Source organism: Betta splendens, chromosome 9, assembly GCF_900634795.4.
Source record: "Betta splendens chromosome 9, fBetSpl5.4, whole genome shotgun sequence".
Lineage (NCBI taxonomy): Eukaryota > Metazoa > Chordata > Actinopteri > Anabantiformes > Osphronemidae > Betta > Betta splendens.
The window spans coordinates 6,522,994-6,549,242 of record NC_040889.2 but is presented as its reverse complement, the minus strand read 5'-3'; the positions used below and the strand labels follow the sequence as shown (position 1 = coordinate 6,549,242).

Here is a 26,249-nt window from a genome sequence, read left to right as displayed (position 1 = left end):
GACGGGCCTGGGGAATAACTTCTTTTAAAACCTTGATAAGCCTGAAGGCTGCATTTTTTTAAACGCTCACACGGCCGAGCACCTTCACGCTATGGGCTTCTACAGTCACTTTTAGCCCCATCCACAGGCATTTTCAACATGTTTTCAACAGGCTTTGGGGAACTGTAAGTTCTCCAAAGCCGTACAGATTTCATTTAATGTGTGTGTAATTACACCCAAAGGTTGTGCCCGAAACCGCAAAAATCAGAACAGGTCCAGGTTTGTTAGAAAGCTCCACTGATGAAATCATGTTTTGTGATGTGATTTTATGAGACAGATCCGTTCATCACATGTTGGACGATCAGCTGTTTGGACTTCATTCAAACAAGCAAGGACGCAGCGTTATTAGATCTGCAGTTTAGCAGCGTGACTTCTAAGGAATGCATAAAGTCTTTGCAGATTCCCCAGCAGAGCGCGTGTGTGTATATGCGTGTTCAGCCTTTTTCTGTTTGACTCTCCTCCATAAATCCTTCTCCTCCCCTCGCTGCGTAGCTCCCACCCAACAGATGTACAGTACTCCCTCGTCTTTTTAACCAGACAAACCCTGCAGTCATTTTGTCGTTGAATAAATTCCATTCCCTCATAAGTGACTTCCATCAGATCCTCTGTGATCCTGCACTAAGACTGTGAACTGTGAAAGAATGAAGTCTAGAAATAACATGACTGATATATTTTTGTTATTTCCAGGTCATCCTGGCCTGCTTCCTGCGTTTCCTCTTCAAAACAATCTAATAATTCTCTTCTTCAATCCTCTGTCCTCTTTGCCATTACTCTTGCCACATCACCGTCCATCAGTTAATCCATTCCTCCACTTCTTCCATTTCATCTACTTTTTCAGCGCCTTCCATTCATCTCTCGTCCTCTTCAGCTTTCCCCTTTGATAGATCCTCCACTCTCCTGATTACCTTCCTCTCCCAGTTTTACACATCTTTACATCTCAATCTGTCTTCTTCATCCCCACCCACCTTCCCTCATTCTCTCGGTTTCTTTGGCGGTGTATGGACTGCCAGGCAAAGCATTTCTGGAGCCAGCTGGCATAAAAACTCCTGTTGACAACATTTCATTCTGTACAGTAAATGAAAACCTCTCACAGGAAACAATGGCACCCTCCATTTCTATTAGATTCAAACTAATCTCACCCTTTGAGGGCAGCGACAGCTTGGCATAAATGAATTAGAAATGCAACACACTCACCTTAAGCCATAGTGTGGAGTCTGTAATAATGTTAAATGCTGAGCAGTGGCTGTAAGTCTTAGTTAGTCAGCACACAAACAATATATTTTCAGTAATTTGTTGGGTATATCCTCCTGGTCTAGCCTCTTATCTTTAATTTAAAAGTTAATTCTTCATTTATTGTCCATGCAAATAACTGTCCCTGTGATTGTTTTACTTGCTTTGGATGATTTAACTGCAGAGAGGGAACAGATCAGAAGCAGCATCCATTTACAGATTAACCTGGAGGCCTGATTCACTGCCAGGCTCAAAGAGTGGAAAATATATTCTAGTGCCAGTCTGTGTTTCTATCTCAACCCTTCACCAAGTTTGTGGCTCTGAGCAAAATAGAAAGAAGCACAATAAAGACGGCTGACAGACGAAGGAATGAGAAAAGGAGGAAGACAGTCTCTCCTTCCCTGTTTGGTCACTGTATTGCTTTTCATTCGGCTCCCGACCTGAAGGCAGACGTGTCACCCAGGTGTAACAGGCTTTGTCTTCATCTGCCCATTTGAATTAACCTCTTCACACACAGACACACACACAAGCTAAAATCCAGTAGAACTGTTGCCCACTGGCTTCAGCAGGAAGTACGTTTGCAACTTTAATTGAACCAAAGCCCAGATGGGATCTCCGGGTTCATATAAAAACCGATATAATAATAACATTTCAGAATAAACAGGCCCATAGTGTTATGAGCTCACACAACAAATATCAGTCTGTGAAATCTGCCAACAAATTCAAAACTATCTTAACTAGATTATTTTTTTTGCTTCAACTCTGTTTCAAACCTACACCTTGAGTTCAAAATAAAAAATTTAAGAGAATGAAAACAGTGCAGCAGTAACACAAAAAAGAAAATTGCTACTGCTGCACTTTCCCAGGTGCATACACACACACAACCTCACACACGATACCTGGTACCACTGCCAGTTCCTCACCATACCAATGAAACATGCAAGAGTTGTCACATGCAAACAAATTCATACACACATGATATGAATAGAAGTGGTGGGTTTAATACAGACGTCTCCATACAGACTTGTATTCATGTGCACATGCTGCATATACAGAAACACAGACATGCAAATGCAAATGGACAATGCATGCAACTGTGCAGTGTGTGCGTCTCTACAGATACACACATCTAGGGATATAAAAAGCCCACTTGTCCTGACTTACACGTAAGCCTGGCGACAAACACGCAAGGGCACAGACACCCTCTTGCGAGTCTTTCACATCAAGCAGGAAAAAGAAAAACCTGGCAACGAATTCCCTTTAAAAAGCATTTACGCAGATCATGACACAGAAGCACAGCCTATGAACAAACCCATCTAAAACACACCTGTCACATGAGATGACGGACAAAAAACCCCCCTTTCACGTGTACGCGCACTCTGTCATGAACACATTAGCACACGCTGGGTCTGACGTCACATGCTCGCCTGCAGTACAGTAGATGATAGATTGCATCTAGCAGCCCCGCAAACAGACAGACAGAGGCTTTTTTTGTTCAGCTGGTACGAATCAGTGCCTGGGCAAACCACGCAGAACAGAGACAAAGAAGCCCTCTGTTCAAAAACGATTAATTGCATGCATTATGCTCAATAAGCAGAAGATGTCGGACTGCGGCATTATGTTATTCATTGTAGCATGAATTTAGAGGTTGATATATATTTTTTTGAATGAAAATGACCTCTGAGAGGACATGTTTACATTTTTTGTAAGAGAGAAGCTTTCAAGGAATGGGACTTCGAGTGGAAAAAAAATAGAAAGTGAGTGCCAGACATTCCTTTCTCTTCACTTTCCTTCTGCTTCAAACTTTCCAACGTGGCCCAAGAGAATTATGACGAATTATGTGTAGATGCTCACAAAGAAAAGACACCAACGAGCTGGACGGAGCATTCACATCAATATTTCTGTCAATAGATTTGTTAGAACTGGGTGTGTCCATTCCATTGAACTGAGGTCTGTGGTGAAGCTGCTCCAAGGGCCCAGGAGGAGAGCGAGCAGAAGACAGAGGAGAGAGAAGACTGACAGTGGGAGGAAAAGGGAGGACGAAGGAAGGGAGAGCCTATCCAGAAACTGTGATAACAATGGCCAGAACCTTTCTGAGACAATGTATTTATGTGGGAGGTGAAACAAGATAAAATGACAGAACACATGAAAAGCATAATAATGTCAAGCTCAGTGATGATGCAACAAAAACAGTGAAGCATTGATACTTGTGTAGTGCAAACATGACAACGTTTGTTATTTTAGTTAGTTTAGTGAGGAGTCATGTGGAGGTGCACACGCATGATAGGAGGGAAGGACAGAGGACAGAACAGAAGCAGAGCAGAGGTTATGATAGTGGGACAAGTATGAAGAAGGAGGTGAGGAAGTGTAAAGAAGGAGGCAGGCCGGGAGGTGGGGATGAAAAGTGCATTCCTCAGCAGGGGTGTGATCTCGCGTGCATGTGTGGGTCTGAGCGGAAAATCTTCCAAAATTACTGGGAGGTAACTTCATTTCATTTGAAACACAAAGATGAGCGTGAAGACAGGGAAAGGTTCACATAGGAAGGAGGGAGGAGAAGGGAAGCGAGAGCTGACTCACTGCGTGACGACAGAAATAGAAGAAGAGGAGGAGGATGAGTGGGAAAAAGACGGAGAAACGGGAAAAAGAAATTAAAGGGACGGAAAGTGAAGGGATAATGAGAGAAGTAAAGGAAAAGGACGCCTTGGCGTAGAAGACTTGGATGTGTCGAGATACAAAGCTACAGGAGTGGGAGACATTAAGGAAATTCTTTTTGACATTAGAGATGAGGATTATTCCTACATGCATATGTATTCACTCAATGAAGATCATCAACCTTTCATCTGTCTTCGTTCTCATACACAACTTTTTTTTTGTATTAATGACAACAAAAAATAAATAACTAAATAAAAGGGGACCGGTGCTGAGCACTTGCTGTATTGGCTCCACATTGTGCGACGTGAGACGCTCTGAAGCAGCGAGTGACAGCGAGCGTGCATGTGTGCCGCTCTTGTATAATATTGCAGCCTCCTGCCAGACTGGCTGCGTCTCCATCTCATCCAGATGGCTTCTGAACCAACAGACAGCTGGGAGTCCCCGAGCAGGCAGCTCGCGGCGTCTGTTTACCCGGCTTCAACGCCGCCTTACAGCAGCGGGGCAGATCCACGCAAACGGGCCACAAAATGATCTGGGTGTTTTTTTTATTGTGCACTAAAGGTGATTTGCTGGCTTTCCCTAAAATTACATTACAGTTGACCTGCTGCTGCCTCCATCTCTGTTCACTTTACAGCTGTTAGCTTTAACCCACACACATACAGTAATTTGTTGTCAAAAACGTTGCCTACCTGTGTTTCCTCCTGCACGACTCTGTATTGTTCCTTCCACACAGAAATCTTCGTGGCCTCGTCCTTCCTCAGAGCTCGTTCCTTCTTCAGTTCTGGACTCCAAAAGGTCTTGATGGAGTTCATCGAGGAGCTCAGTTTGGACTCTTTAACTTCCAGCTGTAAGATGTGACATTGCATTAATAAAATATGACTTTAAATATTCTCCTACTGGGTGTTAAAAAAATGGTAGAATTCCCAGTGGAATTTAAAATTGAACAACCAGCAATAATAACAATAAATAAATACTAAAAAATTCCGAAACTGTCGTGTCCTTACTTCTCTGCGCAGGAGTTCGTTCTCTCTCAGCACTTCTCTTAGTTGTGTCTGAAGGTCAGACATGGCCCCATCTCTGACCTGATCACACAGAATTTTTTTTTTTTTTTATTTGGTCCCAGATATTTTCTCTTTCTAAAATCTACTGATGCTTATGTAGTAGCTTGTTTATGCACATGTAGGCCATTAAAAAGAATTAGCATTGATTCTTATCAGTGTAAAAAATCATGCAGCTCTCCTTTAAGATGATGCTTCACATTTAAATGTTTAGTTCATCCTGACACCAGAACAGCATCACATTCATGAATTAAAAATCTGTTGGGCGCACACCATGAACAGAGACTGTGCCCTGGTTTTAAAGAACTTATTTTAGGCAGCAAGCTGACACTTGTGCACAGAGCAATACACAGTTGTAGAAGTGCACAGTTCTTCCACTTTGCAAATCGGGGAGCAAAATAAGACATTTACAATAAACATACATTACATATAATGATTGTATGACACACAGTGAAGGAAATGAAGGTTGAGAAGATATGAAAAAATAATTAGAAACAAAGGGAGCAGGTCTGTATCAGAGAAGTACAGATTCAGTACGTCCTGGAGAGATGAGCTTTTAGGGTGTGACTAATGGTGCTGTGGGTGTGGGATGGTTTGAGCAAACTGAACTGAAACGGAAGTGGTAATAATCTCATTTAGCTCCAGAAGGCACTGGAGAACATTCTCCCAAATGTCGAATGCTTAGGTTCCTGTACAAACTTGTTCTGCACTTGACAAAATGCTGACTTCAGTGCTGCAGCAGTGACTCACCTGTCTCATTGAGTGGGGCACAGTAGCCGCCTGTGAAGGCTGATTTTGCAGCTCGCTCCCAAATGCTATTGCATCACTGGGCATGACCGCTCCGCTGCTCCCCCCTCCTCCTCCAGTGTTTATATTAGGACTGCTCCCCATAACGGCCGCTCTGACTCCATAGGGGACCCTCACTCCAGCCCTGCCCAGGGTCATGGTGCTTTTGGGCAGAGAAGGATTCAGCCCACTGCCCACGCTCCCAATGCCGACTGGGTCTTCAGCTGTGTCAGTGAAGTACATAGGGCCGCCTGTGGCATAGGCGGCATTAAGAGACTGAATATTCTCCATGGACAGGGTTTTACCAGAGCCAGTGAGTCCACCGGTGGAGCTGCTGCCGCTGTTCCTTCTGTGGCCAAGGCAAGGAGAGCGAGGGAGACGCGGGGATCGACCCGGACTCCCAGATACTGACCCATTACCGTTGGATCCAACCACGTCCAGCTTTGAAACAGAACGCGAGCTCCCGTACATGGTAAGTCGTTAGGAGGGGGCTCACTGTGAATGTGGAGATGTTTGAGCCTAATGAATAAATCAGCTAAATCAAAAATTTAGGATGGTGCAGTAATCCATGAATTCAGCTGATTTCCTGAGAGAACTTTCTCACTAGAGAAAACTCAGTTAGAGGCCAGAGCATTTACAACATTCTCATACCTGCCAAAACAAAACGTTTTGCATGGATGCCAGGAAGAAAAATCTAAAATGCTATTTAGATGTAACAGCTGAAAAAACTGTGATCTACTTGAGTGCTTGGCTTGGAATATCCTGATGTAAAGCTATGATCAAAGGTTTTCCAGGCCCCTGACTGTAATCCATGGGCTTTGTTAGAAAGTAGTAATCAATAGGGCATCACTCTAGATAAAGGCAGCCAGTTAATCCACAAAGGCCCAGGATGATGGGATCACCTAGAAAGAGGTGGAGAAAGAGACAGAGATTTAGTGATCAGCAGAACAAAGATATATTTACACAACCAATTACGTGAAATCACAATGTGTGTTTGAAAAGTTACAAAGCATCAGTTCATGTTTACCCTTTTGCTCTGTCTCTGCACCAACACCTTCCTCAAATCACAGGCCGCACTGGCAATAAAATCCAACTTGTCTTATCTTGCTCGTTTAATAAACTGAGTGATAGCACACAACAGTCAATCAGCTGACCTAATATTCATACAGAGTAGTAATCATTTAGCCTGCTGGCATCATTATTACTTATTACAAACAGAACCATTCATATATTTGAGTTAAGTTATCGATGTGTACAGTGTAAAAACAAAGGTGTTAAACTAAAAATATAAACCATGTACTGTGTTCTGTGAGATCAATTCAAAAGATGCAATCAGTGGCATCTTGTACAGAATGGATGTATTGAAAAGCATTAAATGAATTAATTAATTAAAATAATTTTCTATGTAGGTAGTTTAAATAGGCTCTAATGATGATTAGTGAAGCATTTAAAATGTCATGGTACTTGGAGTGAACTGTCAGGTTTGAGCAACTCAAAATGACTATGATCGTTCTACAAAACATAAACGCACTACAGCTGGGACACAGCCATTGGGTCATTCGAGTATCCTTGGAGATGGTGACGTCATCCTTAGGTCGTCGGACACATGACCCAGTGCATAAACACGCTGGCCATCTGATCCACACCCTCAGGGGAACTGAGCCAGTTCATGAATAAGAAAACTGAACAACTAATTCTATGATTATCTTTAACACAAGGTAATTCTACATATCTAGTGTTGAATAACTTTCCTATTTGTGCATCACGGTGAGCCAATTTTTAAAAAATGAGTCAACCTCTTTTAATCCTCCTACTCTGGGTCCTGACCCAGACCTTTAAAAGCCGCGTGGTGATGTATTGTTCTAACTGATGATCTCCATGGCACAGCTCTCTACAAACAGGGGGCCATCTGCTCCGTCTCCCTAAGGCCACAAACACACCTGGACAGGAACACAGAGGCCCGCACACACACGAATAGAGCCATTAACAAAGCACACACATCTAATGCTTCATTGGAGGCCAATGTGTGAGACAGTGTGTATGGAGGCTTTGCACCTCCTCCTCTCTGGACCTGCTGACCTGCATATAATGTATATATCATGTCTCACTTCTCACTATAACGGAAATATTGCCTTAATGTGGGCATTTACTGAACACACACAGCTCTGTTTTAGCCGTGGCCTGTCTGTACTCGCGACTGTGGGGTTAAGCGACGTCTGCTTGCTTGTAAAAAGGAACAATCAGTCCCCCCAGGGGAGCTTTGCGAGCCCTCCTCTGTGCGCAGAGGGCTCCCGTTGTCCAACTCCAGAGCAGCAACATTTTAGGATTAACGTTATTTTTCCTGGGCTGCTGTATTAGTCTGAGTGAGGCACAGGACAATAAAAAACACACATGCATCCATCCATTATGAAGTGCTCATGCTGTTCAGGGTTGCAGGAAGCTGGGATCGATCCACGCGCCCTACACAGGTCACTCTACAGTGTCACATAGCTGCACTCAAACACACCACAACACTTCTTTTTAGTTTTCTTGGCTTGAGCTCCTCCAACCCCAACACACACAACACAAACCCTGCTGCTGTTTTCTACACCTCGCATCTAAGGATTGTATGAATAAAACACCAGGTAAACAAAAAACGTGTGTGAGGCACTGGAAACGCTATGAGGGTTCACAGGCAAAACAGAAGCAATATTAATAGGAAAAGCACACGATAACAGACAGTGAGAAACCAGAAGCACATGACACAGTTGGCATCATGCGATCCAGCAAACACTAGCATATGACTGCACAAGAGCCATCTGTCAACAGGCGCCTCTTCACACAAATCCAAAAAAGCAGGATAATGAGCCTACTCTTTAAAGGATGTCAACGTTAGTACAGTTGTGGCCAGATGTCTTCATTAATCAGTTAATCATAAAAACATAATGACCCGAACCCGAAGGTGAGGATCTCACGTCTTGTTTTTTCCATCCCTCCATCAAACCCCCCAAATATGTTTTTCTTGCTACTATATTAGGCGTAAAACCAGATGAAAGCAGCATTCTAACATTGCAAATAACCCAACGCCCCATGTTTCATCTTATGCCTCACTGTGCTGCTGCTAAAACTACAGGGAGGTCCAGGATGTCTCGTCCTTCCTCCATGCACTGCCTTCCTACATCATTGTCTTAGGCCTCATAAAATCCTAGAATATCACACTAGGCTACCAAGAGTGGATGGATGCCAAGTACGGGTACCTGTGTAAATATATAGCATGTGGTGACATAGAAGAACAGACATATCATTTCCATAACGTGACTAGAGTCAAAAGTCAAATTAACACATATGGACATATTGGAGAGAATTATTTCCTCAATAGTAGGAACATAAGGTAGGAAGCATGGCACAGAGGTTACTTCTATTACTGCTTCACAAATACACTGAGTTATTCCTCATATGCTCCTCCCTCTAATCCCTAAGTCCCACTTGTCTGATGCCTTCACCCTCCTTCTCCATCAGCATTCCTGAAGGTGTTCAGCCTGTTCTATTTCTGTGACAACCACACGCGTGTCCATCACGCTGCACAATGCAATACGCCGCTCATCCTATACTTAGCCGGCTGGCGTGTCAGCGTGGGAGCAGGCTTGGACGATCTCTAGCCGCCCAGATCTGGCCTAGTAGCAACACAATGCTCTAATCGCCAACGTGATTATTCTCCATTACTTTCTGTTCCTGTCACAGTCACTGTGATGTGATGCTGCTGGAGAGGACTCACTGGTGCTGTCGACTGCCGACTCGACAGTCTCGCTGAAGGGAGAGAGAAAACTCCATCTCCATTTAATCTTTATGGAGATGTAAGGGTTTTACCCGCCATTCACCAAATCATGATTTGTAACATTTACAGCTGCTTTTTTTCATAAGACTGAATTTGGGGGCAAACCATCTCCACCTCTACAGTAATATTACTCTTATACTCACACTAAAAGCAAAACACTGCATACAAAAAGTCCATGGCCTTAAAGAAAGAGCCACCAGGGTTTGGTTGGTTTTCCTCTGAATTTATAGTCATTTTACTTTTATAATACACTCACCTATGTGTAACACTTAACACAGCCACTATCAACAGGTTTTCACAGCCTCTTTCATCACATCTGTGAAGGTTGCAACCCCTTCAGAGGACGTCTGGTCTGTCTCTGTGGTGCACTTAGTTTGAAGACAACCCGTGTGACTGATTCACTGGACCTTCAAGGCACAGGTGCATTTATACTGCAGTTATTGCACTTGAAACATATTCAATCGAGTGATCTCCATTTGCCCGAAAATGTGACATCCTTAAATAGCTGCAGCATCAGTCATCATTTAGATGAGTTCCTTCAAATAAGGTAAACGCTAAGAATTTATATTTTAAAAGACTTTCTTTAGCAGATTTCTTTACGTAAATTGGTAAATACAGAGCCAGGTAAACGGCAGTGCGGCTTCACACTAGTTTGCGATGAATCAGGTCACGCAGTGCTGACATTTGGTTTCGTGTGCTCTATTATTAGTGGTTTGGGCGCATGCATGCACAGATACACAAATAAGCATGTACAGTACTGTCTCCATTGTGGTCACGACACATGATAATGACAGATTAGTCCTGATTTATGCATTTCAAATGAGCTCTACAGGACTCAGAGAAATTAGCAGTTATTACAGCGAATACGGCGTTAAGCAGGAATTGTCTTGGCTCACTAGTGTAGCCGTGCTACTTGTAACTTTAAACTCTGTTGTATCTGTGATAAGACTTAAAACATGGCTCAGACACTGGAAAGCACAACACTGATAAGAGCCTGATAGCATCAGCTCCAGTTCATTGTGCACCACAGGAAATTAATCTGAGATGTAGGCTGAGCAAACAACGTGTGCATACAGGCACGGTGACTCACACGCACACACACACACATCCATGTACATTAACACACCGATGCAGAAGCAGCGCACTGATGTCATGCACATGTAGACACACAAATCATGCTTATATAATTATAGCCACTGTTGCCTACATAATAAATACCGACAATAAATGCAGAAACTAAACCAGACATGTGCTGTAGTTAATGGAAGAAAAAGTGAATATATAATTAACAAACAAAGTATGAAGATGGTGCAGACGGGTTTTAGATAAAAGTGGGTGATGGGTTGTGTTTTAAGCTGTTACCACTGTTACCAGTGTTAATAGAAGTAAGTGTGGCCTAACTTTGAAAACTGCTGAAAACTAGATTAGAAACCTAATAAGAACCAATAAAACACCTTCTCCAAATGCAGCGTGAGAAATGCACTGGGCATTTAAATGTGTCCAATGTTTACAACAGCGAGAGGAAGCAGCTTGTTGCCGGAGGAGGGGCGAGGCCACGGACTGGAGCTGTGGGCGGAACGCGGAGGAAATCACGGCGTCTCCCAGCTCCCCCCTGCGCTCCCCCCACCCCCTCCCCTCCAGTGCGTTGCAAAACACACGCAGCAGATTTCGACACTATCATGTCAACGATCCACGTTTTGCCCAACTTCACCGTGTTTGCGTGGGGGGACAAGTCGCTATCGTTCGGTGACGTGTCGCTGGAGGTCGTCGGGACCGGAGGACGTGGCCACGGCAACGACGCCGGCGTCGTTTTTTAGGGAAAGGTTGTAAAAGTTCAGAGCGCAGACGTCAGGCCTGTTACAATATCACAGTGGGCGAATGCGCTCGCACGAGACGGAGCATAAACTTTTAAGCACCTGAAGGAATATTAGTAACGCAACAGGGGATCATTAGCGTCATTGAAGTGGCGCTGGCCGTGAACATTATAGGGACATAGAGGCAGTTATGTGGCTGTGGGTGCACGCGGCTGCACCGCAATGAAGACACTGATAATCGCATTTAGACATGTTGTGTTCCAGTGTTATTAGCCGTCATAGTTAAGCCCGTGGCGGTGCAGCGACGTGTGGGCGCTGGGTGCTCGCTCTCTCTCTCTCTCTCTCTCTCTCTCTCTCTCTCTATCCCTCTCTCTCTCTCTCTCTCTCCCTCCCTCGGTCCGAGCCCCTCCGGCTGCTCGTAACCGAGCCGTGCCGCAGGTCTCGCGGCTGACCTCGAGCTGCTGCACCTCAAAGCGGCCATTAAATGTTAATTCTCCCGTCGCTCGCGCTCCCGGTCGAACGCGGCGACACGCGCCGCACACGGACAGTTAGCACACGTGAGGCTCGGCATGACAGCGACACACACGAACACGCAGACATGTGTGCGACAGGACACACACACACACACTAACGGCTACAGTAAGTTCCCGTACTCACTGTGGCCGTGGCAACGTTACCGCCTCGCTGTGAAACACCCAAAGAAAAGGCCGGTCACATATTCCTCCCCCGTTATCCCGACGCCTCGTAGCGTGACAGACGCCCAGCCTGAGGTGCTCCGCTCTCCTTCTGCACCGTCTCTCCGTCCTCCGCTGTCTCCGCTATCGCTCCCTCCTTTCCGTCTTTCCCAGCTCCGCCACTGGTGGCTTCCCCACTTCCGTGACGTCACGACGGTGGAGCGCGCCTCCTCGAGACGTAAGCCCCCCCCCCCGCTCTCGCTCATCCACTCCACACACCTCCACCCTCTTTTTCGCGCGCACTCAAGTCGCGTGCACAGTAAGCCATGATTACGTTAGTAAAAAACACAATAACAAAGGAAAAACGAATAGTTTTGCAACCGAATTATTGGTTTTATTATACTTTTATGATATAATTATGCTTTTATCTTTACTGTCCTACTACTTTTACTTAAAAACATAGAAAATTCCAAACTAAACTAATACTAATATCATAATTAAATGCTAGTACTGTATATTACCTTAGGAGTCTGCAGGTAACCAGAATTTGGCCATAATATTCAGAACTGTGTCTTTTGTGGATTTACGTTTCATCCTTAAGTAAAATGTAAAGCAAATATTTATAATATTACTAGATCATTTGCAGCCATTTGTTTATATTTACTGAAGGGGCATTTTGTCTGATTAGTGCGATGCTTATTCTGCTGAGGCCTATGGCATGTTCACGCTTCACTGTGTTTGATGAGTAAACGACCTACATACAGTATCATTCTAGGGTGTGTGGCAGATTGAATAGATGATAGGGGATTCCCCTATAGCACAGGTCCCTTTCTTTCCTGCTTATCTTAGAGACTATTGCATTTAATCAAAATCTTTCCAACTAGATGCTGAATAAATGCAAACGCACATACACAGGGTCCCAGTTCCCTGGGCGCCAGTCAGTCACACAGCTGAAGTATAAATAGTTTGTTGGCTGAAGTTCCCCTGGAGAGAAACACACCAGGAGTGGTCGTCCAGTAATTCCTGGGGTCGATGACTGTAAAGACTTTTTTTCTAATATTACTCCATCAAAGTCAGTCACTGACAGAGAATTCAACCCAAGCGTTAATCTGGCCGAACTGTGGAGGCAAAAGCAATGGCCTCATGTAGATCAAACGCATGATGTCTCAACAGGCAGAACACCAGGACGCTCGTGCAGCATTCACCACACTATCAGACTGTATTTACAAACTATTTACATATGTGAGAGGTTCGTCTATGGGTTCTCTAGCCCTCAGCTCTGCGTTCTTCCTCCTTTTTTTGACCTGCTCTGGATTAATAATATCCAATAAATTCAAATTTAATAACAACATCCAAACTAATTCATTTATTTAGTGCATTATTAATGATTGATCACGACTTAAATGCACTGAAAGCACATTACATAACCTGTAAGGCTAATGCAAAACTACATGTCTACTGTATTTGATCTGCAGTTCCATGATGCTCCATCCTTATTGTTTCCTTTTTGCTTTATACTGAACATTAGTTGAAAAACACTACCACCTTCTGGTCAGAGGGACGATTGTGTAATTCCAATTGTCGTCCACTAGATGACACTGTTAACTTACTAATTCCAAAAACGTTGCCCATGCAGTAGTTTATAATAAAAAAAAAACATCCCAGTCAAACCTCAGCAATGTTTACGTACATTCAGTGGTTTTAGCCTTTATTTCAAACACAATATAATTCAAACACTGAGCGAGCTAAGGATTAATTATGTTAAAAATTAGTTTACAGTTACATTATATTGTATACAGCGTTTGCCTAATTATAAGTGAGCTCTGAAGCCTGCTGCCAGTGAAAGACACTTTCTCTAGTGGCACAAGATGAAGTTTGCACCATTTCAACAAGACCGGATATTAATGTAGTTCATGTACATGCAATGATCCTCAGCAAAACACATCTAAGCACAGCATCTGGCAGTCTGCGTTGGTAGCCACGGTGATGTAATGTATTTCTCCATTAGTAATAAACACAGCTGTAGCAAATAAATACAACCTATTCTAGGCATAACATGAACTTGTGTAATAGTAATACACGCAGCGTAATATTAAGCAGACATTTCTATGTGTGTGTGTCAGTGGATGCGCATCATTAGCCAAGGGAAGTGTCCGGTGCGCTGCATCCCGAACGTGCTGATGAAGAAGTTGAGAGCTGTCGTGATGGAAATTATGATGGTGGCTACGTTGTTCAGATAGTCCAGCCGCTTCTGTAGAGCGGAGTTATTCAGGTCCCGGCGGCCTGTAACACACACACACACACACACACACACACACACACACACACACACACACACACACACACACACACACACACACACACTGTACTGTAGCTTGTGACCCGCTAACAATTCTCAGTCATCAATGAGCCAGAACAAACACAACAAACATAGTCATCTGGTAAATCACACAAACTATTTATTGAATGTTTATGAATGTGTCTTGAATTTTAACTACAATGGTTTGAATTTTAAACATGTTTTGAATTAAAATCATAATAGAAATATTTTGAGTTTTCCAACTAATTACATTAAAATATGCATGGATACCAAACAGTGTGATTCAGAGAATGGACACATGCTCACTTGTAGAAATGTTAATGTACTGTAGCAAATAAAACAAAGGATGATTAAAGGACGTAAAAATTAAGTTTGTTTTACTAAGATTAACAACTGAATGCAGCAAAAAACACAGACGCCTCAAAGCCTGAATAATAAATTTGATCATGACACTATACATGAAATGAAGGCTTATGTTGTATGTTAATGTTTGTCTGTCAGAAGTGAAGTCGAGCCAGCAGCCAGCGGAAGAAGCCCGTCCTCTTGGATCCAAAGAAGCTGATGAAGAAGTTTATCACCGTGGTGACGAAGATGACGCCCGTCGCCATGTTGTTCAGGTAGTCAAGGCGTTTCTGATTGGACACCACATTCAGGTCCCGACGGGCTGCAACACACACACACACACACAGACACACAAACACATATTTCAAACTTTCCAGACACACACACACTCACTCACACACACACTCACTCCCATACAGGCAGCTGATGCATTTACACACACTCACACAGTCCAGTCAAGTGTCCCTTAGTTTGACACGTAAGGAAACAAAGCTGGTTTATAAAGATGACGCCTTCGCTCATTAGTTCATGTCAGTAACTGCTGATCAAGTCGTTTCTAGCTCAAGAGATAAGACGGGAATTGTCATGATGCTCATGCTCATAAACTTGATGCCACTTGGTGGAGAGCCGAGAATTTCTTTGTACGACGTTAACGTGAGTCAGTGTGTGTGTCAGAGAACGAAGCGCTGGAACAGCCATCCCAGCAAGCAGCTGCGCTGTGTGCCGAACGCTGCCTTGATGATGTTGACGACGAGGGTGAGGACCACGAGGCCGGTGATCAGATTGTTCAGGAAGTTTAACCACCGGCGACAAGAGGGGAGGTGGGTCATCTCGAAACGAGCTGCACGCACACACACACACACACACACACACACACACACACACACACACACACACACACACACACACACACACACACACACACACATGCGCATCGAGTTGGTCCCTTGGTCCATTCATACAGGATAAAACACAGATGTAGAGTAGTTGATTAGTGTGTTATTTGTGTGTGTGTGTGTGTGTGTGTGTGTGTGTGTGTGTGTGTGTGTGTGTGTGTGTGTGTGTGTGTGTGTGTGCCTCCACATTCCCTCCCTACGTTAAGGCTAGAAATGCATCCTGGCAAAGAGGCCGGTGCGCTCCATCCCGAAGACAGAGATGCAGATGTTGGTGACAAAGATGAGGAAGATGATGATGGTTATCAGGTTGTTCATGCTGTTGAGGCGCGTCTGGTTGGCCTCTTCGTTGATGTCCTGCCGGGCTGCAACACATACGCACACTCACACACCCGAACTAGTGACAACGCGCACAGGAGCGGTTGTGCTTGGTTTTTATCCGTGTGCGTGAAGGCTGGACGCCTAAAACGCTATTCACCATGTTAGTGAATTAGTACGTTAATCTGACTGGTTATAAAACACGGAGGAGGGGCTTCTCTCCTCTATAACACTCACCGATGATGATGATGAGGACTCCAGCCACTATCTGAAGAGCCAGGGAGAAGGAAATGAGTGTCAGGACAGCAACGTAGTACCTGAGGGGGAAAAAGGGAAAACCTCAGTTAATAATAAAAATAGCCTGGTCATGAAAAAGGCCAGCTTTCCAACTGCACCTGTATCCAGCTCCCTGTTCTATGACAGTCTTCATGTGTGTGATGTTTGCCAGGAACAGGGCGATGTCCAACATGCCCTCAGCGGCCGTCTTCTTAGTCGCGTACAGGTTCATGTTCAGGTTGGAGGCGGAACCTCCCTGAGAGGAGAAAGAGGATGGAAGGGAGGTCACAGCACAACCAGGAGAAAGGACGGAGGCCAACCACTAGGGGGCAGCCAAGACCACTGATGCCACAACTGAATGATATAAACATGACACAACTGTTCATTCAAATAGTAAACTTAAGTTACAGAGCGATGAGGTGGTGGTGAAGACCCTGATTCCACCTGGCAGCATCTGATGTGACTCAACCAAACCCTAAATCCAACTCAAGCCCTGCAAACACTCTTACATTCAGTTTTCATCAGGCAAAATTGGTCGTCAGGCGTCAGCCAAGCTGAAAAACGTGTTTTTTCCTAGCAAACTTTTCATTTATCAAGAGAAGCGCTGCAAAATTCGCCCCGTGGCTGTTTTTAGAATGATGAGAAGTTGCTTTTGGTTTGCATGTGCCTGTGCAAAAGCAATTTCCTCTGGACAATCATTTGATAGAGAAGCAGACAAAAGCAGGTGAACAGAAGAGGAAGAAGAGTTTTAATAAGTGGCGACTGTGTGTGTGTGTGTGTGTGTGTGTGTGTGTGTGTGTGTGTGTGTGTGTGTGTGTGTGTGTGTGTGTGTGTGTGTGTAGGCAAAACATTAAATATTATTGCATAAGAGCCTCATGACTCATGGCACATATCAGATTTTCAGGATCTAATTCCTGTTCCTCTTCGGGTGGACAGGCTGCCAACAAGCTCACTGGATTACTTAACACTGAGCTAAGGAATAAAAATAATATGTCCACAAACATCTCATCTGTCGCCCGTGTCCTCTGCACCGCGGGGCCTCATGAGCTGTGCCCGTGGCGTTCTGTTGAGCCTCAGCATCGCCTTCGGTCCAGTTTCCCTCTCACCCGGTGCCGCGGCAACGATGCAGGCGCTCGGCTGGTGACCTTTGCTAATAACCAGCTTTCACAACGCAGCAGCGTTGGCACGAGGTCGGGGGCGTATGGCGGCCGTGGGGCAACATGTTGACGCTAGCGTCTCCACGCGGTTTCAGGGTCTGGAGTAGTTTTAGCGGCGTGTTTCTGGGCTGGACGCACTCCTATCGTCCGTCAAAGAGCCCGCGTCATGGTGGTGAAATGCTTCCTAGAAAGAGTGCTTTTGTCAGGTTTTTCTGAGTGAGTGTGGGAAGCACGCAGACAGCGAGAGCGTCTGAGAGGAGACGCGAGTAGGTGATAAAAATCAAACGGGGAGCGGGGGCCTGAACACGTACGCATACGCGCTGCTGGCCTGCGTCCATTCTGGTCTCCTCTGGGGAACCGTGCGGTTGCACTTTATCAACATCAGCCTTGGGCAGGTGGCCAAGGCAAACACACACACACACACACACACACGCACGCACGCACGCACGCACGCACGCACGCACGCACACACACACACACACACACGCACACACACGCACACACGCACACACACGCACACACACACACACACGCACACACGTACACACACACCCACACACACACGCACACACGTACACGTACACGTACACATGCACACACGCACACACACACGCACCACAACCAAAACACTGGAACGACCTAAGTACAATTTTACAGGCCATGTGAGTTCGCTAGTGGCTTTTCTTTCTGGACGCCCTGACTGCACTTTAATTGTGCTTAATGTGCACTTATCCCAATTTACATGAGTGGAATGATTCATTATTTTAGCAGGCTGGTGCGTCGGCGGTGGCGGTGATGGCTCTCTCATCAGCAGTCTGTGGTGATGGACAAAGGTTGCTCACGTTTAGCCTCAGCTCATTATTAACGTCCAACATCTGCTTCGGAGGAATTCTAATAATTCTGTTATGTGTCTGGGTTACGTACATTTACAGCACCCGCCGTCTGCAGTCACCACGGCGACGCTGGGCTGAGCTTGTAAAGAGACGCACTGTACAGAGGCGGCCGGGGCCACCTAAAAGCTGTTTAGGGCCTTTAACCCCTGTGGAAGAAGCCATCAGATGTTAAAATAACCCGGGTTAATCAGTGAACGACACGTCAGCTCACCAGTGTCTCAATGTTGTGCTCTTCTCTCCAACATCTGACTTCGATAAAGAGCCAGCGAGGAGCGTTTTGCTTCTCCACATCGTTCCTGCTGTTTTGGAAGTTATTTCAGCCTCGGGCCTGGAATGTGACCTGTTATTAAGGGCATTCATCTGACAAACGCGATGCCGTGTCTTTAAAAGAGCAAAGGATGACACAATCCGTGTCAACCAAGTCAGTTGTTCATTCGCAACGTGTCCGCTGTCTGTTTGGTCACATCGTCCGGACTGTTGGTTCGGACGTTAACCAGGGGCCCTTGGTGCTAACCGGGGGACAGAGACCCCCTGAGACCACCAGTATTTGCCACATTGTAGTGAACCCTTCCTGGAAATCCAGGGTCCTTGTAAAAATGGCCCATTCCTGAAATTCACTGATCCACAAATGTGGGCACGGGGCCATGTCACATAATGCACACACACACATGTACAAATATACACCAGACCACATGCGAGGCCCCCCTCATCCTCGGAGGAAGTGCGCCTCCCCTGGACCACGATTGGCTGCTGCTTTAGCCAATGAGGAGGCAGCTCCGACAAGGAGGGGAGCTCTGCTTCTCTGTCAGTGTCTTGTTTTTACTGTCTATATGCTCACATATTCCACTTTTCTCTCTCTCTCTCTCCTCTCTGGGCCCGAGGGCTTCGCGTCTCTGTTTGCCTTTTATGTAACAGCCATTTAGGCCGGGGGAGTAGGAAGAAAGCAGGAAAGCAGATGAAGGGAAACAGATTAGTGACACCGCGAGGACGGAGCGAAGCCAGGAGAGAAGGAGGTTCTGGCCGCACACGTGCAGCAGAACGAGCCCGAATCCGGCAGCTCCTTATTCCAAATGTTTTCATTTTGAAAAGCAGAAACATCAAGTTGCCCCAGCTGCTCTTCACCCCATGACACTTTCTGTTTGCCCGTCGTACGTGTGCCGGGGCACCGAGGCCGGTGAGTGAATGGGCTCTCTATGCTCAGAAACCAACAAACAGCAGATACAACGCAACACTCCTACTGAGGGTCAATAAACCTATTAGGTGAACATGAAAACACCAGGGAGGTGATTGGGTCACACACACACACACACACACACACACACACACACACACACACACACACACACACACACACACACACACACACACACACTGTGGACTGTGGCCCTGCTGACTGGGCGCTAATTAGTGATGCCGCCTATGATTGGTTGTGGGGTTAATGAGTAAATCATCCCAACATGTGTGGACATTTCCCATTTGCATCGCTTCCTGCCTCAGCTTTCCTTCCACCGCTTTCCCCGTTGCCATGTGGGCCCATTTAAGGATTTCATTCTTAATCTGGCAACCACACACCTGTGGCCCCACAGTTTGACTTGACCACAGGAGTGTGCGCTCACGCCCGTGTGCCATCGGAGCGGGAGAGAACGAGTGGCGCTGATCTAATGTCGGCCCTCATTCCAGAGTTCCCCGTATCGGTTACTCAGCCAGCTGGCCCTCCAGCCCCGCGGGGGGCGAGGAGCCTGCCGGGGGTCGCCAAATTCTACAGATACGGAAAGGATTGCAAATATGTTATTATGAGGCTTTTCCTCCCGAAGCTGATGATGAAACTAAACAAAAAGGAAACTGTAACCCTTGAACCTGACACCTGATTGTTGCGTAAGAGGTGGAGGCGCGTGGTGGAGCTGTTACGGCATCACGGGGCCACATGCCTCTGCAGACGTGTGGGCCACATGTACTGTGGGCGCGTGCGGCAGGTGGGGATGGGACGGGCGTGCGTTCTGCTGGCGCCACGGCAACGCTGCAAACACACAGACGCAAACGTTCGCTATCTCACCACGCGGGGATGACCGGAGCACACTGTACGGCCGGGATTAGCTCAGCGCTAAAGCAGACTCACTGCGTGACGACAGAGGAAGCTACCGGATGTGGTGGGATGTCTATAACAGCCCTCTGACAGGCCCTGATCCACAGGGTTCCTTTTCTTTTGTTTCTCAGAGTTAAGTGACACATATATATTATACAGCCTGTAATTACTACAGGAAAGACGCATGTGCTTTGCTGAGGGGAATGTGAAGGGACCCTGGTCCCCAGCGGCATGATTTGTGGAGCTGTAAATACATACTAGTCATTGTGGAGCGCTGGCTTGAAGCTTTTATGACAGGGAATGTTTGGAAAGTGGACGGACTGGTGTCGGCGAGGCTTTGTGTGCTGGAATTCCTTTTGTTCCTTTGCGGGGTCGCCGCTGTCTCGAAGGCTTGCTACGCTCAGGGAAGCAAGCGCTGCCAACGACCCGCTCACGCTGACGCTGTCAGGCCGCTTTATTGAAAGGCCTCGGGTAGATTTCTCCAAAAGCAGCAGTTGTGCAGCAGGAATAGGTGTTTACGGCGGCTGAGGTCGGAGCCGTGTACTGTACTGTAGATGCATACAGGATTATACTTAAGCTACTGTAGTACTTGTACCAGTACGACCAGCTGACAGAACTCCGTGCAATGCGGCAGCGCTGCATTCTGCTAAGATGACGGAGCGCGGGCGTTTGTGCAGGTTAATAATGAAGCGTGAGCCTTCGGGTTGTGAAGCAGCAACTAGACCTGGAACTGAGGGTTTGCGCAGGTTGCAGCTACTCCTGGACCTCCGTGCACCACTTCTGTCTCCAGCGGGTGAGACAGACGCGGCGTGTGCTCGTGACTCGTTAAGACCTACAATAACACGCTACTGTTTTCCCTCAGATGACGTCGTCGCTTTCATCCGTCCATACGAGCCCAAAGAAATCATTAAAGCGGCACGAACGGCTACGAAACGCTGCAGTCGTGTGAGTCACCTAAGCCTTAGACCAACAGCCACTGCGGTTACACAACCAGGCCAAACACTGGTTCGCAATAATTAGAATCTCCCGAAAAGGCTTTTTGACACAATATGATCTTGATTCGCAGCCGAACTGGAGCCTGTATTTAAAACAAACAAGACGAGCAGAGAGTGGGAGAGGCTCTGTACGGCAGGATGTGTGTGTGTGTGTATGTGTGTGTGTGTGTGTGTGTGTGTGTGTGTGTGTGTGTGTGTGTGTGTGTGTGTGCTGTGCGTGTGTGTGTGTGTGTGTGTGTGTGTGTGTGTGTGTGTGTGTGTGTGTGTGTGTGTGTGTGTGTGTGTGTGTGTGTGTGCGTGTGTGTGCGTGTGTGTGTGTGTGGAGCCTCTGTTTTGGCACAAAGCTCCAATGAAGAGACATTTAAAGCTGCACAGTGAATGATGGGGACACAGACGGACTCTCTCTGTCTAAAGCGCTGTGTTTTAGATGAGCAGATCTGGATCCAAGCGCCGAGGCCTCGCCATGTGCAGCATGGCGGGACATTCCTCCCAGCGGCTTCCTGGCTTTTGTGGCTCGGCCTTCGTCGCCGTCCGCTACACGCGCTTCCTTCTTCTGTTTGTGTCTGCGACGCAGCGCGTGGACATTCCCACTTCCCAGGTTCCGTGAATGCGATTGTCCTGCACCGACATCGCATCCTAGAGGGGTGGGTTTAAAACACATGCGAGCTCATCTGTTGGCATGAGTTCATGTTTGCTCTGAGTACAATGTGAAAGGAGCAAAGCAGGAAGTCAGGTTCTCTGTAAGTAATCAGAGTAATAAAGTTTACTGAGGAACTGAGGAGCAGTCTGATAATCAAGGAACATCACGTTAATTGGACGCTAATGGAGAAAGAGTGAATTCCTCTAAAGCTTTTCTGGTGGTTTTTACGCAGAGGGCCGTTAATGACAGAGTCCCTTTGTTTCAGTTTATGCATGAACGCATTGTGTTGAAATCAACAATAGTCCCATGGGTGCCAAAGGCACCGAGACGCATCAGTGACGGAAACGGGATGAGGTAAGACCGGACCCACCCCACGCGCCGCTGTCTGTTATCTCTGCTGGTTCAGACACAGTAACAACATCTGGCCTCATTCATGTCAGACTTGAAAACTTCGTTATAAACCCTGTATAAATGTTCTCCTGTGGCTCCCTCAGCCAGGTTGTGGTTGTGGTTAATGTGACACCAAGCAAATAAAAATGTCATTCGGATGATTGCGGCGTCTCGGCATCGCATTCTGACTGTTTCGCATCTGTCCTGGGTTTTCACTCGCCTCTTTGTGGCCGTGTGTGTCTTTAAAGGGAGTTATTTAAAAGTGGAGTCTGACCCAGAAGCTGAAAGTCATAAAAATGACCACAAGAAGAGATGCATGATGACCACGATGTGTCTCACCAGCAGAGAGGGAGTGTCCTGTTCTTTCCTGGCAAATATGACAGGAACAAGTGGATGAGGAACAAAAGCGTGACACAACACTGTTGGCTGTGTGTGTGTGTGTGTATGTGTGTGTGTGTGTGTGTGTGTGTGTGTGTGTGTGTGTGTGTGTGTGTGTGTAATAATCAGCTCGAGGTTTTACAGATGATGTGACAAGCAGCGTCTTCATGACACATCTCATGTGGAGCAGAGAACGCCTCGTCAAATATAGGAGCAGAGCGAGAGAGAGAGATAATCTTGTTGCTTATATCTGGCAGGATCTGAGGTTTCGTCTCACACGAATCACAGGCGAAAATCCTGTTCCCGTTTCTTACACGTGCCCAGCAGTGGACTAAGCACTGTTCCTGTAAAGCTGCTTCACATTCAAACCAGCTCAGCTGTCATTTCCCCCCCTAAAAATGAAAAGAAAACACACACACACACACACACACACACACACACACACACACACACACACACACACACACACACACACACACACACACACACACACCGCTAGACAAAGGCAGGAGTGAAAGGGAACGGGAATGTGGTAATAAAAGAGAAAAGAAGGACTTACTGGAATGCATTTAAATAAATGTCAGGGCAGACTTGTAAATGTTCAAGCCCATGTTGTGATTCCTACAGTAAATATGTGTCAGCGTTTGCCACTGGTAGAGCTGCAGGAGGGCAGAACAGGCCAGTTAGAGATCAGAGTCTTTGTTTTCCATGCATCCAACCACACCTTCTCCCAGATGGAGGCAGGAACAGAGCCGTCCGTTATACAAGAGCAAGAAGAAGCTCCCAGTAGCAGCATGTGGAGAACATGCTTCTGAGACAGAACGTGGGACACATCATAGAAGGGTTTTTTTTGTGTGGACCTGGATCTCGTACAGTTGCTTGTTCAAACAAAGACGTCAAGCGTTAAATTCACGGCTAAAAGGATAAAAGTGGGCTTAGAATTAAAAGGGCCGCACCTCCATTTGTTAATCCCACCTCTGAACAGGGGCCTTCTGGTAGTAACTGTGTGTGTGTGTGTGTGTGTGTGTGTGTGTGTGTGTGTGTGTGTGTGTGTGTGTGTGTGTGTGTGTGTGTGTGTGTGTGTGTGTGTGTGTGTCTGTGTGTGTGTGTGTGTGTGTGAGATCTGATCCAAAGAAAAACAGGTCTAAACCTCAGAATCTGTCCGGTTTTGGAGCCCAACATAAAAGTAACTGCACCGAAGACAAGGTGACATCACACGCCTGTTACGCAACAGTCATTTTAAGACGAGCCCTGTTTGGGCGCCGCATGAAAGTTCCCGGAATCACAGGCACTAAAAACACACACTCGTACTTCACACCCACGCTCAGAATGTGACATTTGCCATGCAGGGGCCAAGTAGGGGTCACACACACAGAGTCAAAGAGAGGCTGCAAGGCATTCTGGGAGGTGAGAGAAGTGGGAGAGAGCTGAGAGGAACACTGAGCATGGACCAGAACCTGAGTCCTGGGACGTTAAGGAGCTGCCGTTGTTGTGATGCATGAATTAAGCTGCTGCCTGTTTCCATTTTCTGGTTATTAGACGATTACGCTCGAATGCTAATTTTAGCAGCGGTGGCCGTGGTCACGGCCGCCCTGCTTGGGGTGACGGTGCGATTCCTCCTGATTCTGTGTCAGCTCTCACCCCGTCGCCGTGCTCTATACATAGACAGTCACTTAGAGGCGCGAAGCCTTCGCGTCATAGAAATAGATTCGTCGGGACGGCTTCACACAGGAGGCCGCACGAAAACCTCATAAATCCGCTCCCGGCAAATTACACGCTTCCCTTCGGACTCGGGTCTGAGGCGCCGCCGCCTCCGAGGCCACGGAACCGGCCGACATTAAACTAGATGGGAGTGAAGTGAGTATGAACAGCGGCTGGTCGGTGGCTTTAATGTGGGACTCATCAGATGTATGACATGCGGGTGACAGCACCAGTCATCCACACACACAGGCCTCTAGCATCAGCTCACACGATCACACGCTTCTCGCTGCACGTCTCTCAACACACGATTAGGTCACAAGGGTTGAAGCCGGCATTAGATGCTGAAAGCGTTTACAGTCCAATGTAGGAAGCGAGCGACGTGTGATCTCTGGGCTCTGTTGGATGAATGGACAGAACGGCCATTCATGGCCCGGCGGCGCTGGACCGGTCCTCCGGCCGGTAAATAAACAGGTTGCTGACGCCACACAGAGTCATAGCGCGGCTCTGACCAGCACCATCCTGTTTACGGGAGCTGAAATTGCAGCTCGGAGCTCGGAACTGGCTAGAATTAGGAATCGCCGTCCGGTCACAAACCCATGATTTGAGCACCTTCACTGACAACAGCAAACACGTACAATAATGAGATTAAAGCCGCACAGACCTAGAATTTAGACAGGCCACAGGATGAAGCTGTCTCTGTTTCTTCCTTACACACACACGCATACACACACACACACACACACACACATACACACACACACACACACACACACGCACACGCGCGCGCACACACACACACACACACACGCACACACACACACACACACATGCACACACACACACACGCACACACTCACACACACACACACGCACACACACACACGCACACACACACGCACACACACATGACTTTGTTCCATGTAGCTAAACACGCAGTGACAGGTTGACGGGTGAGGACGCTTGGCATTAGCGACCCCCCGTTCTGTTGACCGCTAGCTGCATTGAGGCTCCTAATTAGCTTTCGCACCGAGGCCCTAATTGATATTTGACGGATGTTGTGACTGAGACGTTCAGGCCGAGCGAAGCCCCGCGCAGCGACCTCTGATCCCCGGGTCCCACGCAGGCAGGACATACCACAGCTCTGTGGCGAAGCAAAGGCAGCACAGAGAGGCTTAGGGTGAGAAAGGGGGAGCCGAAAGTGTGAGGGGGGAGGCGGGGGGGAAAAGACGATGCTCTTTCTCTCCCTACCTGCCTGGCGCTGTCTCTTAGGGGTGCACTGACCTGCAGAGGGCCTCCGGCCGGCATGGTGGACCTCAGCGACGTCAGGTCCATGTCCCGGCCCTGCTCCCCTCTCTCCGTCTTCCCCAGTCCCTGCATAATCGCTGGCCGGCACGCGCCCACTTCGCCGAGTCAGCAGTGAAAGGCGATGCTGAGGCACGGGCGTCCGTGGCGCTTATGAAAGGAGACTACCCTGGACGAGACCAGGAGGGACAGCGGAGGGACGAACAAACGGCTTATTCAGCCCATCCTGGTGTCCCATCCTCGCTCCCTCTCTTTCTACCCGCTATTCTCCCTCCGCACCACACTGAGGCTGTGGACAAACACACTCCATGTATTAAAAGTCTGGCCTGTCCCCACCCGTGGCCAAAGCACATGGTGGCGTGTCTATTTGTGCCTGTTTGCTCAACAACAGAGCAGTCAGTTAACTGAGGCCAGACGTCTCTCACCTTAGGGCCCAAACACACACGAGAGAGACCGTCGATCAACACGAGAGGTGAAAAAAACTCCAACACAAA

At 46.9% G+C, this 26,249-nt stretch overlaps 2 protein-coding genes across 16 annotated transcripts in view; both read right to left on the bottom strand.

The window, feature by feature from the left end:
- The window catches only part of LOC114862740 (ELKS/Rab6-interacting/CAST family member 1-like), a 76,186-nt gene extending 63,988 nt beyond the window's left edge, over positions 1-12,198 (bottom strand). For all 8 annotated transcript variants that reach the window (XR_008695483.1, XR_008695482.1, XR_003787053.3 and 5 more), the window contains exons 1-4: positions 12,051-12,198; positions 5,730-6,667; positions 4,926-5,003; positions 4,611-4,766 (exon numbers count right to left, since the gene is read on the bottom strand). Coding sequence is in view for 5 of the 8 variants with exons in the window: in XM_029163369.3 (XP_029019202.1) it covers positions 4,611-4,766; positions 4,926-5,003; positions 5,730-6,236 (741 nt within the window). In the remaining 3 variants the exon portion in view is untranslated. The remainder of the gene's footprint in view (positions 1-4,610; positions 4,767-4,925; positions 5,004-5,729; positions 6,668-12,050) is intronic.
- A 1,545-nt stretch (positions 12,199-13,743) lies between these two features.
- Positions 13,744-26,046, bottom strand: LOC114862773 (ninjurin-2-like). 8 transcript variants are annotated; one of them, XM_055511908.1, is made up of 5 exons: positions 25,702-26,046; positions 16,336-16,472; positions 16,178-16,257; positions 15,826-15,987; positions 14,210-14,350 (listed from the first exon to the last, which is right to left on the bottom strand). In XM_055511908.1, the coding sequence occupies exons 1-4, from the start codon at positions 25,828-25,830 to the stop codon at positions 15,833-15,835; spliced, it is 501 nt and encodes a 166-aa protein (XP_055367883.1). In that variant the 5' UTR covers positions 25,831-26,046; the 3' UTR covers positions 14,210-14,350; positions 15,826-15,832. The 8 variants fall into 8 exon arrangements, with proteins under 8 accessions (XP_055367882.1, XP_055367883.1, XP_055367881.1 ...); XM_055511906.1 differs by lacking the exon at positions 15,826-15,987 and adding an exon at positions 14,846-15,051 and having other exon boundaries at positions 14,212-14,350; positions 25,702-26,045; XM_055511909.1 differs by lacking the exon at positions 14,210-14,350 and adding an exon at positions 14,910-15,051.
- Between the last annotated feature and the right edge of the window lie 203 nt (positions 26,047-26,249).

Coding starts and splice junctions, on each gene's coding strand:
- LOC114862773 (XM_055511904.1), bottom strand. CDS start 25,830: ATGCAGGGACTGGGGAAGACGGAGAGAGGGGAGCAGGGCCGGGACATG. Junction 16,473..25,701: donor TAAGAGACAGCGCCAGGCAG/GTAGGGAGAGAA, acceptor TTCTCCTCTCAG/GGAGGTTCCGCCTCCAACCT. Junction 15,571..16,177: donor AGTCCTCATCATCATCATCG/GTGAGTGTTATA, acceptor GTGTGCGTGCAG/CTCGTTTCGAGATGACCCAC.